Raw genomic sequence first — 18,937 nt, 5'->3', positions numbered from 1 at the left:
CCTTGCCCAAGCAACAAATCCCTGAAAACTAGAATGGACCAAGTAGAACAGGGCTGTCCTAAATACGGCCTGGGCCGAACGTGGGCCCAGCCCACTCACAGTGCGATTTATACTGCCCACCTACAAGCCTAGAAATTTACATAAATATTTTAGTAAATGAAGCTGAGTTACCACAGAGCTCTCACTAAAATGGCGAATCAAAATATATTGTCTATTGTTTCAATAAAAACCTAAGGTTGGGCAACCCTTAAGTGGAAGATGATAACTTCATAAGACAACAAGAAATATTAAAAGAGTCAAAAGACTGAAAAAAAGAATGAAATGTAAATATGTCATAGCAAAATATGCTGACCTAGAAAACATTAAAGAGAGATAATTTAAGAATCATCAGATTACCTGAAAGCCATGACCAAAAAAAAAAAAAGAAAAGAAAAAGAAAAGAAATCTTCAAAGAAAACTGCCCAGATCTCTTAGAACCAAAGGGCAAAGTGGAATTTTTTTTTTTAAATACATCACTTGTCTCCTGAAAGAAACTTCAAAATGCAAACTTTTAGGAACATTATAGCCAAAATCAGGAGCTTATAGGACAAAGAAAAAATACTGTAGTTAGAAAGAATTCAAGTACTGAGGAGCCACAGCTAAGATCATAGGTTATTTAGCAACCACCAGTATAAAGGAGTAGAGAGCTTAGACTATGATATTCTAAAAGGTAAAGAATATAGGCTTACAACCAAGAATAACTTATTTAGCAAAATTGCGTATAATGCTACAGGGGAAGAAAATAGACCTTTAATGAAATACAGAATTTCCAAGCATTCCTGTTGAAAAGACCTGAGCTACAAAGAAATTTTGAAGTGCAAACACAGGAGTCAAGAGAAACATAAAAAGGTAAGCATAAGTGAATAATCATGAGGAACTAAATCACTTAAATTCTTCTATGGGAAGACAATATCTGTCCCCTCAGAATCTTATCAGGGATCCTAGAGGGAATCCAAGTAGAGCACTTGGGAGTGGTTCTGGTAAATTTTGATAATCTTAACAGAAGAATGGAAAGGCAGGGGAAGAATACACCAGGCAGGGTTTGGGAAAGGAAGGATGAGGAAAATTATCTCATAATTAGGGTAGACTAGTAGAAATCAATGTAAATAAGGAGGAAGGTGTACGGGGGAACAGCTGACACTTGGACCTCACTCTCATCTAAATGAGTGAAGGAGGGAAACATATACATGGTTGAATTTTTGTTGTTAAGTCATTCCAGTCACGTCTGACTCTTCATGACCCCATCTGGGTTTTCTTGGCACAGATGGTAGAGTGATTTGTCATTTCCTTCTCTAGCTCATTTTACAAATAAGAAAACTAAGGCAAACAAGGTTAAGTGACTTGCCCAGGGTCACATGTCTGAGGTCAAATTTGAATTCAGGTCCTTTTGACACCAGGCCGAGCGTTCTATCCACTGGGCCACCTGGCCGCTCAAACATTGTTGAATACAGAAATACAAATCATTCAGCAGAGAAACAGAAATGAAAAAGGAAAAGGAAGAAGGGGAACAAAGGAGAGGATAGATTAAGGGAGCGATTAGTCCTCAGCAAAGCAAACCTTACAGATGTACAAAAATATTGAAAAGTGCTTTTTGGGGAGGCAAAGAATGAAGGAGGCCTCATGATGAACCTCACCTCCTGACAGAGGTGATGGACTCAGAGTTCAGACTGAGACAGGTTTTTGGATATGGCCAATATGGAAATGTGGTGAATTCTGGGAATATAAAAACAAAAATCAAGCCATTCCCGCCTGCCCGTAAGGAGCTTTCCCCACCTCATCTAAAACCCGATGCTCTCCATACAGGTGTCTAATAAATGTCTGTTTAATTGAACTAAACATTTATGTGGATATGGCACCAGAGAAGGTGGGTATTGACGGTAGCCACCAACTTGGATCTTTTCAGTACATGAATTTAAAATGAGGTAATATTGAATAATTAATTTTATTTCCACGATCTATTTACACTGTACAAACAATTTTGGAAAAGCACCTCATCAGTTCACAGTACATGTACAATATATTTACTTTTAAAATACATTCTGTTATAAAAGGTTCCAAAAAACAATGGCAGGTCAACAAATAATAAAATTCTCAGAGCAAGTCACTAATTTTGTGAAGGCCCCAGTGTTTCCACCAAGACTGATAACTTCCACAATCACAAAGTCACAATGTTTGCAATAATGATGAGTTTTTAACGAACCTTTAACCCTTCAGTGGAAAGTTTCTACTGCCGGACTAATGTGTGTGCTTTCCAAAAGAGAAGATGCTTTATGGAAATTCTGAAAAGCCCAATACTGTCTGGATTTCCAACTGCACATTTCCCACTCCAACGTTCACAGTGTGCACTCTTTTCTACTTCTTCTTCTTTCCTTGTTCAGTTTCCACTTTACGTTTTTTTGAAGTAGGTTCATCTTTTTCATCATCTTTAAAAAGGAAAGAAAATTGTTTTGATCAGTAATTGTGAATATTCACATCAGAAATTCCATTACTATTCCCCTTCATACTCATGACTACAGTGGTTAAATACCTCCCAAAGCTAATTTGCAAAAAATGAAAACATGTTCTTTTACTTCAATAACGTAAAACATGAAAACAAGGAAACCTTTCATTTGAAGTATTTTAAGCACACAAAGTAAATTATTTATAGCAGTGTAATTTTAAGGTCAGGAAATTAGAAAGTTTTTTCCCCCAAGCTTACAGTTAACTTATATAATATCACACAGCACATGCTTTTGCAGGACAGTGGAGTGATCAGGACCACTGTTTACAATAACGAGACACTCTTTCCTTAATCATTAGTAATCTAGAGCTGGAAGAAGCCTTTCTAGTGCAGCCCCCTCCATTTTTTTGTAGACGAGGAAACAGGCACCGAGAAAGGAAGTGACTTGCCTGAGATCACACAGGTTGGCAACAGAACCAGCATTTGAACCCACATCTCCCAATTCCAAATTCAAGTGCTTTTTTCCCATTATACAAATTACTTCCTCTTTTTCAAGGATATACCTACCATAAGATCATTGATCTACAGGTGGAAGGGACCTCAGAGGCTATCCAGTCCAGATGAGGAGTCAGAGGCACAGAAATGCATTAAGATTTGCCTCGGGTCACACAGGCAGGATTTGAACCTTGGTGCACTGAGTCAACCTTCTTCTTTCTACAGTGCTGCCCTTGTAACTTTTAAACGGTTAAATGACTTTCTATGAACAATCTTCCTTGTTTCAAGTTGTTTTCTTTGCTACTCATAAGAAAAATATAAAATCAAGGGAACAAACCACTTTACACCTTGGGTCTAGAGTAAGTTACTCACAATTAGGGGTTATACAATCAATCAACGGCATACTCTAATCCAGGTACTGTGCTAAGCAATGCTGGACCTGAAGTCAGGAAGACTCACCTTCCTGAGTTCAAATCTGGCCTCAGACACTTGCTAGCTGTGTGACCCTGGGCAAGTCACTGAACCCTGTTTGCCTCAGTTTCTTCATCTGTAAAATGAGCTGCAGAAGGAAATGGCAAACCACTCCAGTATCCTTGTCAAACAAACCCCAAATGGACTCACAAACATTTGGAGAGGATGGAACAACAACTATGCTAAGTGCCGACACCAATTTCGATTTCCTTTCATAGAGGGTATACAAGATGAGACAGTACCAGAATGTGTTCCCAACACACAATTATTAGTCTAAAAAGTCACTCTCACTGCATCCAAGTTCCTATGATTCAGCTACTAAGCCAAGTGTTGTAGGTCCCCATCAGTTACTTGGGGTTTTTCCTGTTCCATCTCATTTCTGTGCCTTTGTTTTGGCTATACCCGGTATCTCAATGAGCTTCTCACCTCTTAGTTTCCCAGCTTCTTTCAAGACACCTCTCAAATGCTCCCTTCTGCAGAAGGCCTTTCTCGGTGTCCTCCGCCCCAGCCACTCCAAGCCCTACTCCATGAGAACCTTCCCCTCTGAGATCAGCTTCCATCTACTCTCTCTCTATCCTATATGTTCCAACTATTCACATAATGTTTCCCTCATTGGGATGTGAGCTCCTGGAGGGGCTATTTTTGCCTTTCTTTGTAACCCCAGTGCTTAATACAGTACCTGACACATAATAAGTGTTTACTAAATCATGTTGAGTAACTGACAGGACCTCTCTCCAAGGTCACCAGTGACATCTTAATGACTAAACCTCACAGCCTTTTCTCAAATCTCATTTTCCTTCAGCTTTCTGAAGCCCTTGAGTTAATTCTTCCTAGGTACTCCCCCATTTGTGACTTGGCTTCTGTGACAGTGTTCTCTCTGGTTCTACCACCTATCCAGTGACTCCTCTATCTCCCCTTCTTCTCATCCTCTAAGTGGGTGCTTCAAGCCCAAACTGTCCTAAGACTTCTTCTCTCTAAAAACTCTCTCCTTTGGATCCCAAATGCTCACATGACTTCAAGGATTACCTCTGCACAGATCCAGCACAACCAATCATTAGCCTTAGCAAAAATTTCATATTTCATATGGCACTTCTGGAAATGTCCACTTGGATGTTCCAAGAATACTTAAACATGTCAAAAATGGAACCCAACATCCTCCTTTATAAATCTGCCCCTCCTCCCAGCTTCCCAATTTCTGTTGATGGGATCACCACCTTTCAAGTTACACAACCTCAGTCATGTTTCCACTCAGACACCAAGTTTTGATCCTCCCATCACAATGTTTTTCACCTCTGTGACCATTCAACCTCACAGTCACCACCCAAGGTTCAAGGTCTTATTATCTCTTCCTGGGCCACTGGGAAAACCTAAAGTGATGTCCCTGCTTCCATTCTCTCCAGCTCCAATCTATCCTACACACAGATTATTTTCCCATGCACAAAGCTCTTCATGTGCCTCTTATGTTCAAATATGTGATTCCATATTGCCTCTGAGATAAAACAAAACAAAACAAAGAACCCACATAGCTCTTCAGCCTGGCACTCAGCATCCTCTACCATCTGGCTCCAACCTACCTTTCCAACCTCATTCACATTACTCCCCTCTAGCCAAACTGGATTACCTGCTGTTCCTCACATTGGACATGGGATCTCCCATCTTTGGGCATCCTAGCAGGCCATCATACATGCCTAGAATGCACATCCTCATCTCTATGTGTTAAAATTCTTCTCTTCCTTCAGGGTTCTTTCTGGTACCATCTCCTTTGTAATGGCTCCCTGGCTGGGCAGGAGAGGAGAAATACATGGAAATGAATGTGATAAAAATAAATGGCATCAATTTTAAAAAAGGAAATGGGCAAATCTGGAGAAAATGTTGGTTTAAATAAAAAGACAATGAGTTCCATTTTAGAAACACTGAGTTTAACATGTCAGTAGGACATCCAGGCAGAGATATCCAGTGGAAAGCTGATGATGAAGCACTAAGGTTCGGGAACAAGAGAGGGATTAGGGCAGAATATATAGATTTGGCGGTCAGATTTTACAACTGAGTGTATGAAAGGGCTACAAGACAAAATCCTATGTGAGGACCAAGAGGGGAAATCATGATTGATCAGAGGCTTCCATTGATTTGAAAGGCTTCAAGGAAAAGAGTTGGGTTTTAAAGTAATGAGGGGGAGGGAATTAATTCCAAGGATTAGTATGAGTAAAGGCATACAGGCCACAGCAAAAAGCATGAGAGGGAAGCAGAGAGGAGTTCAATTTGGATGGAAAATTGAAGAGATAAAGAGGAGTAATAGTATATAAGGCTAGAAACGGACAGCTTGGTACTTGATGTTAGAGGGTCTTGAAAGCAAGCTACAGGAGTTTGAACTTAACCTGACTGCAATAGGGAGCCAAAGCAGATTTTTTGAGTGGAGAAATAACATGACTAGACCTTTCAGAAAGGTTACTCTAGCAGCAGTTTGAGACAGACTCAAGCAAGGACAGAGTGAAGTTAGAAGTCCTCTTAAGAGACTACTACAGTAGTAGGTGTATAGTTTTTTTTTTGTTTTTTGGTTTTTTTTGCAGGGCAATTGGGGTTAAGTGACTTGCCCAAGGTCACACAGCTAGTACATGTGTCAAGTGTCTGAGGCTGGATTTGAACTCAGGTCCTCCTGACTCCAGGGCCAGTGCTCTACTCACTGTGCCACCTAGCTGCCCCAGTAGTAGGTGTACAGTAATGAGGAATTGACTAAGGCTGTGACAATGAAAAAAGAAGAGAATGCATTAAGGACTCAAGGAGAATGTGGGTTCAAAGCCCATTCTGGGCTCTTACTAGCTATGTGACCTTGGAAAAGCTGCTTGCCTTCTCCGGGTCTCAGTTTTCTCATCCATAAAATTAAAAAAAAGGATCAGACTAGTCAGATTCTAATTTCCACACCTCAATCCTATGATGCTGAGATGCTGGAGATGGAACAGACAAGGCGTGGTAGCTAATCAGGTAGGAGAAGTTCATCAGATCACTGATTTAGAACTGGAAAGGATCAGAGCATCATAAAACTAACTACAGGAAGGACCTCAGATATGATAAAGTCCAATTCCCCATTTTATAAAAGATGAGGAAACTTAGGCCCAAAGAGGTCACATGGGTAAGTGGCAGAGCCCAGATCCAGGTCCAGTGACCAAGGTGAAAAGGAAGGGCTAAAGATAATCCACAAGACCAGGGTTACAAATCAGGAGAAAGTTAATGGTAGTCCCAATACTGATGAACAATAAATAATGGTTTGGGGATGAGGGGAATTGAGATGTATTAGCTAAATATAACTGTGGAGAGACACCAGTAATGGTATATTTATGAAGTACTACCAATTTATATGAGCATTATGACAAAGTTGTTTTATTTAGTAACTCACTTTAGGAATACACAATACTATTGTTATGACTAACACTACTGCAAACACCCATATATGGAAACAGGGCCTCTTCAGTTGATCAGAGAATGCTGAATTAAAACTTAGACCACAGGAATCATCTAATTTAAACCCCCTCATTTTCTTTTTCCCCCTTAAAAATAATTTTACATCATTTGTTTTTATATCACCTACATTTTCCAGTGTAGCCTGGCCCCTTACAAGAGAGCCATCCTTTATAATAAATTAAAATAAAGAAAAAAATAAAGTCAGCAGAATTAACCAATACACTGAAAAAATCCTGACATTATCTAAGGTGTTCCATATCCATAGACTCTCACCTCTGCAAAGAAGGGAGGGAGGTACCTTTTCCTATCTTTTCTTTGGGACTGTTTGACTTATAATTTCATAGCACTTAGTTTTAATTGTTTTAGGGTTGTTTCTTCCTTTTACATTGTGGCAAATCATTGTGAATATTGTTTTCCTGGCTCTGTTCACTTTGCATCAATTTATTAGTCTTCCCATGTTTCTCTGATTTTATCAGTCTTTGTTTTTACACCAAAGGTAACATTCCACTATACTCATGTACTGTACTTCCCCAATCAAAGGACATCTGCTTCATTTCCAAGTCTTCACTCCTAAAAAAAATGCTGCTATGAGGCCTGTGTTTTTATCATTGGCCTCCTTGAAACCATGGAATCTCCTGGTTCAAAGAAGACAGGCATTTTATTCACCTTCTTAGCATAGTCTAAATTGTTCTCCAGAACGGTTGGAACAATTCACAGCTCCAAGTCCTATTAAAAGTGTGCTCATTTTTCAACAACTGTTCACACATTAAGTATTCTCAATTTTGTCATCTTTGCCAATTTGCTGGGTACAAGATAGAAATTCAGAGTTGTTTTGATTTGCATTATCTATTATAATTAAGGGAACTGTAGAATTCTTTCATATGGCTGTTAATGAATCAATAAATATTTACAAGGACCTACTATGTGCTAGTCAACAGAAATACAAGCACAAAGATGAAATAATCCCTACTTGCAAAGAGCTAACGTTCTAATGAGTGAAACGACAAATACATAACTAAATATATATATAGCATAAGTTTGCGATTCTTCTTTTAACAACTGTTTGCCTACTGTGACTACTTACTTATTGGGGAAATGCTTTTGATCTTACATTTGGGTTAATTCCCTACATATCATGGATATCAAACCCTTATCAGAGATATCTGATAGAAAGATTTCTTTTTCTAGTCAATCATTTCCCATCTTACTTTACTTGCATTAATTTTATCGTTGCAAAAACTTTCCAATTTCATGTAATGGAAATCATCAGCCTCTCATTTTTACATTTTCTTCCTAATGGTTCTGTAGGGTAGGCAGTATGAGTATTGTCACCCCCATTTTAAAGATGGGAAAAATATGAACCAACATAGTAAAATGATTTGTACAAAGGCATTCAGCTAGATAATGGGAGAGTTTATTTCTAAATCAGGTTTGCCTAATTTGACTTCTATTAGTGGTAAAATAAATTTAGAAAATACTTTGTAACTGCAAAGTAATAAACTGTAGATTTTTTTATTACACTTGAAATCCAATATTTTTGTTGATACATAATATGTTCAAAGGATATTTTGAGACTACATAGATCAATCTGCAAATCTATTTCAATTCAGATGACTACTATTCCTTAAGGAACAGCTCAAAAAAGCTTGCTCTATTGATGCTGTATCAATCATATCCTCTTCCCATTGGAGGATCAAGTCCTTTTCAATTCAGAAACTCAATCATAATGTCTATTGATTTACTGCTACCTAGTGACAGTCAATAAACATTTGCTTAAAGAATGTAGCTCCTGAAGAAAGAAGAGTGCAAATCAAAAATATTCTGTTTGTTATTATGGGATAATGATTTGATCCAAAGAAAGTGGGATTCAAATAAATTCAAACTGTTCTAATTCTAGTAAAGTCCTAACTACTCAGCTGACAGAGATTAAAAACCAGCCACATTGTCAGAGTAGGCCCCACCTCTGCTGACAGGCTGAAACCCTTGCTTCCCAGTTGATCCAGAGAAAGGGCCATATTCTTGGGCTCATCTTCACTCACAAAGGCTTCACATTGACTAGCTACGAAACTGATAGTCTTCGGACCATATCTCCTATTCTGACGTCTCTCTATCCTTCATTCCTCCTACATCTGCTCCTACACAGCAGCCTCCAATCACACTATACCCCCCCCCCCCCCCCCCCCCCCCCCACTTCTCCAAGCCATCAACTCTTATCTGGCCTCACTTTTGTCTCTCCTAAAGCTTTACCCTACAGCTAATCAGGCCAACTTGACATCATCTTCTACCCTGCCCCCCCACCCCCAAATCACCTGACAATTGTCTTATTGCCACTCATTCTTCTCTAAGGCTGGGATTGCTTCCACCATCAGCCTTCTTTGCTCCTCCTCATGCTGCTGATGAAGGAAGGCTCCTTTCTTTGCAAGTCAATCTTTTTACCTTTCTCTGAGTGACTCTCTAACCTCCTCTCCTCAGAGTCTGTTCCAAACTCTTTTCCTCCTCTCAAGCCACCTGCACCACCTCTCCTCCCTTCCTCTCAGTAAAGGACCTTGCCAACTACTTAACAAAAAAAAAATTAAGGTCATGCTTTGCAAGCTCTTTCTTCTCTCCCATTCTACATTTCAAATCACCTTAGCCTCATCCCTGACACTACTCCTTTGCTCTAGTCTCAAATACTAACCCGTCTACTTGTGCCCTTCATCTCATCCCCTCTCAGAGTTTGCCCTTTTGATCATTCCCTCTCTGGCCATCTACTAGTAATGCTGCTGTGCCCCACCCTCCCCCAGGCACTCTAGCTCTGCCCTCGACCCTTGAGTTCTTGGATGGTGAGAATTCACTGTAATCTACATGTTCCCACACTCACCCTGATATACTCTGGCCATGTTCCTGTCATATTGCCAGTATGGAATACATACCCTTCTCATTTCACCTTTTAGAATCCCTAGGTTCCCTCAGACCTCAGCTCAAGTGCCACACCAATCAAATAATAAGCATTTATTAAGTACCAAGCATTGTGCTCAGTCCTAGGGATACAAGACAAAAATGAAACAGTCCCTGCTCTCAAGAAGCTTATATTCTAACAGTAGAGACAAATATATGCATCTATAAGTAAAACACATACAAGGTAGTTTTGTGGGGAGAAGGTGCTACCAACTAGGAGAAAAGGATCAGGAAAAGCTTTATGTAGAAGGTCATACTTGAACTGAGTTTTGAAGGAAACTGGGTATTTTAAGTGGCAAAGGTAAGGAAAAAGTGCATTCTAGGCACAGACAGCAGCCAGTACAAACGAAGAAGGTCAAGAGATAGTGTTAGGAATGAAAGACTGTTTGGACAACTGAGTGAAGGGGAATAATATATAAGAAGGTTAGAACAGTAGGCTGGATGGCCTGATCCCCTCATCACCACTTCCAAAGACTTTCACCCCAGAAATGACATACCCTGGATATGTTTTATATTTAATTTTCTATCTATATGTTGTTTTTCCCAATGGAATCTAAATTCTTTGAGATATGTACTACTTCATTTTTAACCTGGCATTACAAATGTTTGGAATGGTACCTAGCACCTGGGATCTCAGATGCCCTCTAGTTCAACTTCTTCATTTTACAAATTAAGAAACTGTGGCCCAATAAGGTTAAATAACTTGCCCAGGGTCACACAAGAAGTAAATGTCAGAGGCAAGATTTGAATATAGGTCCCTCCGGCTTCAAAGCCAGTGTTCTTTCCAGTGTACAGTGCTAGGTGTTTATTAAGAGCTTGTTGAATGAATGAATGAATGAATGAAGGTAATCACTTTATAATTCATAGATAATCATCACGAGTTATTGTGGCCGAAAAATCACTATCAACCCACTGATGAATCGTGCCTTAGCTAACAATCCTAAAGTTTATGTTTCTTGATGTATTTCAAGTTGATGATTTCTTTAAAAAAAAAAAAAAGCAAATTTAATTGCAGCATCTTCTCCCTACAAAATAATTTTGTATCCTGACCATGTCTTTCTCTCACTCCACAAACTCTAGTGCCTTCCTGTTGATTCCAGGAAAATATATGAATTTCTATATATACATACATGTTGTTTGCCTCGATAAAATGTAAGCTCCTTCAGGGCAGAGATAGTTTCATTTTTTTTGTATTTGTATCCATAGCGTATACACAGTGCCTGGCACATAGTAGGGACCTAATATTTGTTGACTGACTGTTGAATTCATTACCAGACCCCTACCTTTTCAGCTTGACTTCTCAATCCAGAGCTTGTTCCTGCTGGTATGGCTTTTAAACGCCAAGAGTTGCCTCCAGGCTACAATGATCTATGGAGGAGGATGGCAACACACACACACACACACACACACACACACACACACACACACACACACTTCCTGGATTAAGAATTCCTTGACCAGAAGGTAGAGGACACACCAAATTTCACAAGCTAAATTTACTACTATATTGTCATTTTTGGCTATATGAGCTTTCATAAATCACTCTATGTAGCTAAGTAGCAAAGTTTACTTCTACAAAAATGTGAGGAAACTACTGAAGGCTAAAATTTATCCCAAAGTTCATTAGAGATAAAAATGTGTCATTTATACATAGTGCCTAACAAGAACAAGGTCACACTAAAGAATAAAATAATAATTTTTATTAATTTCTTTCTTTCTTTTTTTGCTAGTTAGTGCAGTAGATAGAGCATTGGACCTGGAGGCACAGAAGACCTGAGTTCAAATCCAGCCTCGCACATTTACTAGCTATATGACCCTCGGTAAATCATTAACCTCAATCTGCCTCAGGTTCCTCATCTGTAAAATAGTGATAATAATACGATCTACCTTCCAGGGTTGTGGTGAGGACAAAGTGAAATCTTTGTAAAGTGTTCTGCAAACCTTACAGTGCTATGTAAATGCTAGTTATTATTATTATTATTCTTTAGAAACTAATTTTCTAGGACTGCTAGTTAATCTTATGAAATATCTTAATTCTGATTAAATTGAACCCTTCTGCTTTTGAATGTCCCTGTATGAAACTCTAAGTTCTGAACTTCTCACGAATATAGAAGAATGATACGGGGAAAAAAGGTAAAATTTTGCCTGCAGCATCCTGGAAGCACCAAGTCAGAAGAAACCCAACCTTTTGGTCTTCACTTTGATATAATTCAGGCTATCTCCAGCCTCAGAACTATGGCCCTCTATTATGAAACATCCATCTTAGTACCTTTATTATAAAGATAGAGCTGCTTCCCAGGAGTTTCCAAGAGACCAGACCTCACAGGCTCTGCTTATTCAACAGGGCATTTTATATAATTTTGAAAAGAACAAAACATCGTAGCTCTATAAATAACCCACTTTAGCTAAGCTCTTTAAATTTCTATGGGGTTATCTACTTGTTAAAAATGTTTCTCACTATGTTGAGTGTCAATTATTCATGTGCCTTTGATGTGCTCAGAAAAAATAGAAAGCAGGCCAGAATATGAATAAGGGAGAAATGTCATCTTAGTCGCCTCCTTCTAATATCTATCTGTAGGCATGACAAGCGCAAAAAAGGCCCTTCATTTCAAAATGGCTAGAAATCTGGTTCAAAAAATAATGAAATTTTTTCTCAGGCTAGCATAGATACTTTTGTCACTATGTTCCTGTTACTATTTGGAGTAAGTTCTCTGTTAAGTTCACTTTCTTTTTTCGTCCCAATCTTAGTACAACTGTTTTAATGTAAAAAGGTGGCTTTAGTTTTTCACAGCTGCAATCACAAGGCAAGAATAAATAATTGTGTCACCTTAATTATAGAACATCTATGAAACATACTTGACACTGGAGAAAATCTTATTGACCTATAGCAGTGACCTTGGACTTCAGGCCATCAGTCAGTTCACTTTAAAACCAGTTCAATGTATTTCTTCTATTGAAAAAACCAAAAGTCACCTGAAGATGATCATGAATCACTTTGACAATTCAATGATAGAAGCAGCTGTGGCACACGGGAAAATTGTGCTAAATTTGGAATCAGAAATCCTAGGTTCAGATCTCGGCTGCTATTTACTAAGTGACCTCCCGCAAATCACTTTCTCTGGCCTTGCTTCCTCCTTTGTACAATGAGAGGTTGGACTTGGTGGTTTTTAAGCTTTCTTTCAACTCTAAACCTATGCTCTAAGATCCTTTTGCATCCTTTGCATTCATTTCCTTGCTTAAAGCACACAGACACATACACTCCAATTTCAAGCTGTTGCTCCTAAAATACAGCACTGTGTTTGAGGTTCTGCAGTCAGAAGACCAGGGTTCCCAGTCCCCATTAATCCCCCACTGATCACGCGACCTTGGGCAAGTGGCTTACTCCGAGCTTCACAGTTTAGTCACCTCTAGAGCAGGAATAACGTCCACCTTTCCTGGCTCTCAGGAATAACATGAAGGTCCCAAGGCTGCGGGGCTGCGGCGGCCTCAGGCTCCTTACCTGACTCCAAGGTCTCCTCCCCCTCTGGCAGCAGCTTCACTTTGTGGGCATTCTGGGGGGCGTCGTCCCCGTTGTCCTCATAGATGTTGGACCACTTGATGGCCATGTCGAGCTCGGGAGGGGGCGGTGGCTTCCTTTCCTTGACGCTGTAGGTCTCGGGGGGTGGCACCGCGTGGGTCTTCCACACTCTGAACTCTTTGGGGGGCTGCGGAACAAACACATTACGAGGGTGACAGACGTGAGGCTGCGGGCTGTGCCGGCCATGGTGCCTGTCTGGGAGCATCCCGTCCGTCAGTCCGTCAGCACAAAGTTTACCGAGAAACCCCAGCGCGCTCTCCCGGGGACCTCGGAGCGTTCCTGCTTCGGGGATGAGCGTGGCCAGGCTCCCCACCTCCCCGAACCCCGGGTCTGGAGCTTCTCCGCACGAATCTCCCTTCGGAGACAGCCCCGAGCCCGGGCTGGCAGTGAGCCAGAGGAGGTATCGAGGGGCTTCGGGCAGCCCCTCCTCCTGATAGGGGTTCCGTGGGGTTAAGCGTGACAACAACCCGCAGGACCCGGTTCTGGGGAAGGGGCATCGCGTCAGGGCAGGGACCCCAAAAGGGGGGGGGGTCTTGGGGAGGGCGTGAGAGCCACAAATGCACCGTCGGGAGATGCGGGGAGCGCTGGGAGGGAAGCCAGGAGCCCTGGCGTCAGGGCCGGCTCTGCCCCTTCCTCCCCGTGGGACCCGGGCCTCGGTTTCCCCCTCTGTCAGCAGGCGTGACCGCCGAGGTCCTTCCGGCGGCGGCATGGGGCGGCAGCCTCGGTTTTCCCCTCTGCAGAATGGGGGTCCGGCACCTCGGAGCCGGCAGGGGCTCACTCACCTCCTCCGGCGCCTTCCGGACGTGCCGCTCCCAGTCAATCTGCTTGTTAAGCGGATTGTAGAGGAAAGCCGGCCGGGACACGCTCCGGAACAGCTCGTCCGGCTTGGGCAGTCGCATTCCCTCGGCCGCGCCGCCCCCGGGGGCCGGCTTGGCTGGCTCCCGGGCCTCCCGGCCCGCCTCCTCGGGCTCGCTGTCGTCCTCCGAAGACGACGACGAGCCTGAGTTGCTGCTGCCGTCGTAAGCAGCGAAGTAACCGAGCGGGTCCTTCTCCTCCGCGGCCATGGCGGCAAGCGAAAGCCCGGCGAGGATCCCGCCGCGATCTCGAACCGGATCCGCCTCCTACTCCTCGGCTCCCTCTCCGTGAGGCGCAAAGCCGGAAGTGGCAGAGCCGAAGCGGCCCCGCCCGCCCAGCGCGTCCCCCGATTGCCCGGAGCCGGAGAAGCCCCGCCTCCGGGGAGGGGGCCAACGTGGAGGAGGCCCCGCTGGACTGAGGAAGCCCCGCCTTCTCACACTGCCTTGGCCCGGAGGTCCCGCCCCTTGTAGAGAGAGACCACCCAGTCCCGAGAAGCCCCTCCCCGCAGGGGAGCGGGAACCTGGGAAGCCCCGCCCTTTGGGTGGGGAGAGCCCCACAGCTGAAGAAGTCTCACCCTCTCAGACCGCCCCGGCCCGGAAGTTCAGTCCCTTATGGGGAGAGAGACGGCCCCGTCCGGAGAAGCCCCGCCCCGAGGGGGGGGTGTGTGTGTGTGTGTGTGTGTGTGTGTGTGTGTGTGTGTGTGTGTGTGTGTGTGTGTGTGTGTGTGTGTGTGTGTGTGTGTGTGTGTGTGTGTGTGTGTGTGTGTGTGTGTGCGTGTGTGTGTGTGACTGGGAAGCCCCGCCTCTTAGGGGGCGGTATGCCGCTGTCGACTAAGCCCCGCCCCCTCAGATCTCATACTTCCCGCCTATTGGAGGCGGGGGGAGCTGTTCTGCTGAGGGAAACCCTGCCTCTAAGATCGCTCCTTCAGGAGGGCCAGGGTGGCCTGGAGAACCGTCGCTCTAAATTTAGGTAGAAGGGCGGCTAGGTAGCGGAGTGCCGGGTCGGGAAGACTCAACTTCTTGAGCTCCAATCTGGCCTCAGACACTTAAGTAGCTGTGTGACCGGGGCAAGTCACTTAATCCTGTTTGCTTCAGTTTCCTCATCTGTAAAAAAAGCTCAAGAACGCACTAGCAAACCATTCCAGAAAAAACCCAATAGGGGTCAGGAAGAGTCTGGCACGAGTGAAATAACTGGGTTAGGAGCCCCGCCCCCTAGTGGAGGAGCTTCGCAGTGTAGAGGCGAGGAAGCCCCGCCCCTCGGAACACCTCGGTCTGTCCCCCTTGTGGAGGAGCCTCGCTGGTTCAGGTCCAGCAGCCAGGGGAAGCCTCTTTCCTCGGGGCGGGAGAAGAGGCTGAGCAGATTGAGGAAGCACCGCCCCCGGGGGCGGGGCCCCACATTCCTGGAAGCTCCGCCCCCGATGCAGAGCGTGTGGTCTCAGGGAAGCCTCGCCTTTTCAGGAGGACGCAAAGTCTTACTTCTCTCTAGTTCGAGAAGGGCAGACGCTGGTCCCGGACACTCAAATCCTTGCCGGAGGTGGCGTGTGCCAGCGGGGCGGTCCGAAGTTGGTGCTGGACTGTGGGCCAACTGTGCCGGCACACAGTAGGGGCTTAATAAATGTGTGGCGCTCGACAACCCGAGTTTGTGTTCGGGCACCCCTCCTCCGCTCCCCTCCTGGCGCTGGTCTTCCTCTCCAGGCCCCTCCTTACCATTATCCTGAGTGGTCTTTCCATTCCGCAATCCCATCTCCCACACCCACTCAACCTCGGACCTCCGCCTCACCCCCCAACAAAGGTGCCCATACCTGGAGAGGCAGCCTGCCTTCAAATATCCGCCCAGCTGCTTAGCTCGGGGGTTACCTCGAGGCTGTCACCTGATCTCTGACTGTCCTCATCTCTAGAGTTCCCTCCAGCTCTGCATCCACTATCCTTGGGCCGCATTGTTCTGGTCTAGGTCCTAGACGTGTTGTGAGAGGGCAAGACCAGACCTGGGGTCCGGAGAACCAGAGCTCACGTTCCGAAAGATGAATAGCTGGGTGGCCCTGGGCAAACCTCTATGTGCTTCAAAAAAACACCCTGGTTACTATCTGCTTTGGGTGGATGATTCTAGCTAAGTTATATGCATCGTTTACTTATTTGAGGTCAAAGCCACCTGACAGATGAACTTGGGTTCACTCACACCACCACCCTCATTCGTTTTCACTAGGGCTATTTCAAGAGCCTAACGTCTTCTTGTCTTTGGGTTCTCCAATCTTCACAGAGCTGTACAAATAACATTAATACTAATATGACCTCACTCATCTGCTCGGGATCCTTCAGTGGTTCAAATTCCTTTTTGTGGTGCTTAAGGTCTTCCACAATTGGGACTCCAATCTACCAGTTTAGCATTATTTCATGGGACCTTTTTTATAATTCTATAGACACAATTGACTGTTAGCTATTCCCCTGATTTCATCTGTTGACCTGAAACTTTGGTAAAAGGAAGTAGCCAAGCTAGGTGATATGCAAATTCATAATGTTTATTCCCTTAAAGCTAGGTGAACTAGCTTACTTGTACATACAAGGTGCCAGAGCTTAAGTTGGGACTGTCTGAACAAAGGAATGAGAAGGTTTAAATATATTTTTAGTCCCAACTCTCAATTTTATGATCTCCATATCAGAAGTAAGGAAGTTTCTTAGTTGAACAAGACAATTGACAAGGTGATGTCATTTAGAGATTATGATCCCAAGATGCAAATGTCCCTAGAATATCAAGATAAGAGAAATCCCACTGTTCTGGTTCAGACATCCTGTCACCAACAGGAAAGATACCCCTTGTCAATCTTATCAGGTCTTTGAGGTTGCTGACACAGAAAGGGCATTTTTAGAGCAGAGCAAAATCAGTTTGGATGCTTTGGATATTATTAGGGTTCAAATAATCTGAAAGGATCGTCACATCCCAGTACTTACCAAACGACATCCACCTGAACAGCAATCCCATGAGAATCCACATTTGCTTATTCAAATCCTTCTCTTCCAGTCAAGTCCCAGCTCATGTGTAAACTTCAATTCCTTGTAGACCCCTGTTCTAGACCTAGACTCACTTCACAACTCAAAGTTATTGCTCCCTCCCCAAATTCTCTTAGAGCACTCACTATCTGCTTTTTCCTGTATCAAATTCTACTATTTGTGAGAATCAGCTACAGTAGATTGAAAGTAGGCCTTCAAGTCAGGAAGTCCCAGATACCAGATAGAGGCAATTCTGCCTCTAACATATATAATCATGGGCAAGTCGCCAAACCCCTTGGGATCCCCTCTACAACTCATTCTAAGTTACCAGTAAGTTATCAATCTTCAGCAATGGGGCTTGTTTCTATACTGGGAGCTGCTCACATAAATGAAATGACAGGTCCAGCCACTCTCCCTCAGGGAAAAAAACAAAACAAAAAAAAGTGTGTGTCCCATATTGGTCTGTCATTTATCATAGATGTTTTCAAAGATCTGGATTGAATAAGTGGAAAATCAGCAGAGAAGTAACCAACAAGAGCCAAAGCAAATACATATTCACAGGTATTAAGGAACAGAGGTGGCCAATGGTAGGAAGAGTGGCTTGGCTAGAATGGAAAATGTGGCAGAGAGGAGGTTGCAGGCCAAGTTGGATGTTGGATACAGCCAGTTAACAGAGAACTGAGGAATTATGATTTGCTATTGCTTCTTAAATCTTTTTCAAGTATTTTTAAAATTAATCAGTCCCTCCTACTAGCCCAGTTAAGCAAATAAACAAAACACCTCCAGATCCTCAATATATAACTAATTAAGTTCAGCAAAACAAATCCCACATTAGCTATGTTAAAAAAAAAAAAGGCAAATTCATTTCCTTTCTGTCACTGGGAGGCATTATAATTTTTATTATTTTTTTGAGAGGGAATTGGGGTTAAATAACTCGTCCAAGGTTACACAGCTAGTGTCAGAAGCCTAATTTTAACTCAGATGCTCCTGATTCTAGGGAGGGTGTTCTATCCACTGCACCACCTAGCTGCCCCTCATTCATTTGTATTTGTGGTTGATCATTTCATTGATTAGAATCCTAAGCTCTTTCAACGTCATTTTTCTCCATGTTATCATCATATAAATTATTTGGTTCTGTTCACTAAGCTCTGCATCCATTCATAAATCTTTTCAGTTTACTCTAAAATTGTCCATCTCATTGTTACAACTTTGAATTACAATCGTATGCCACAACTTATTTTGATCATTCACCAAGGGAACACCCCTTTTAGTTTCCGATTTTTTTGCTAACACAAAAAGAGATGCTTTATTTCTGCACACAGAGCTCCTTTTCTTCTGATATCTTTGGAGTACGGGCCTAGTAGTGGTTTAGCAGGGTCAGAGGGGATGCAGTATGGTAACTTTAGATATAGTTTTATAAATTATTCCCAACTAGCTGCAGCAATTCACAATCACATTAAGAGTACGCTGGTGTGTTGTTTACCCAGTTTCCCTAGTATTGTTATTTTCCTTTTGTCATTTTTGCCAGTGAGTGTGAGGTACAACTTCAAAGTTGCTTTAATTTGCATTTCTCTAGTGATTTAATGTTTTTCCTTACGATTGTTCGTAGTTTGGATTTCTTCCTTTGAAAACTGCTTGTTCATATCCTTTGACCATATATCTTTTGGGGAATGGCTTAGTCTT

General features: G+C 42.9%; 1 protein-coding gene across 1 annotated transcript; it reads right to left on the bottom strand.

The window, feature by feature from the left end:
• Positions 1–1,962: 1,962 nt before the first annotated feature.
• C4H1orf52 (chromosome 4 C1orf52 homolog) lies at positions 1,963–14,565 on the bottom strand. Its single transcript, XM_036753573.1, has 3 exons — positions 14,198–14,565; positions 13,338–13,542; positions 1,963–2,462 (listed from the first exon to the last, which is right to left on the bottom strand). Exons 1-3 carry the CDS (start codon positions 14,477–14,479, stop codon positions 2,392–2,394), a joined length of 558 nt encoding a protein of 185 aa, XP_036609468.1. The 5' UTR covers positions 14,480–14,565; the 3' UTR covers positions 1,963–2,391.
• Positions 14,566–18,937: the final 4,372 nt, after the last annotated feature.

The sequence above is a fragment of the Trichosurus vulpecula genome, chromosome 4, assembly GCF_011100635.1.
Source record: "Trichosurus vulpecula isolate mTriVul1 chromosome 4, mTriVul1.pri, whole genome shotgun sequence".
Taxonomy (NCBI): Eukaryota; Metazoa; Chordata; class Mammalia; order Diprotodontia; family Phalangeridae; genus Trichosurus; species Trichosurus vulpecula.
Note: the sequence above shows the minus strand (reverse complement) of the source record. Positions and strands in the feature narration are given on the sequence as shown.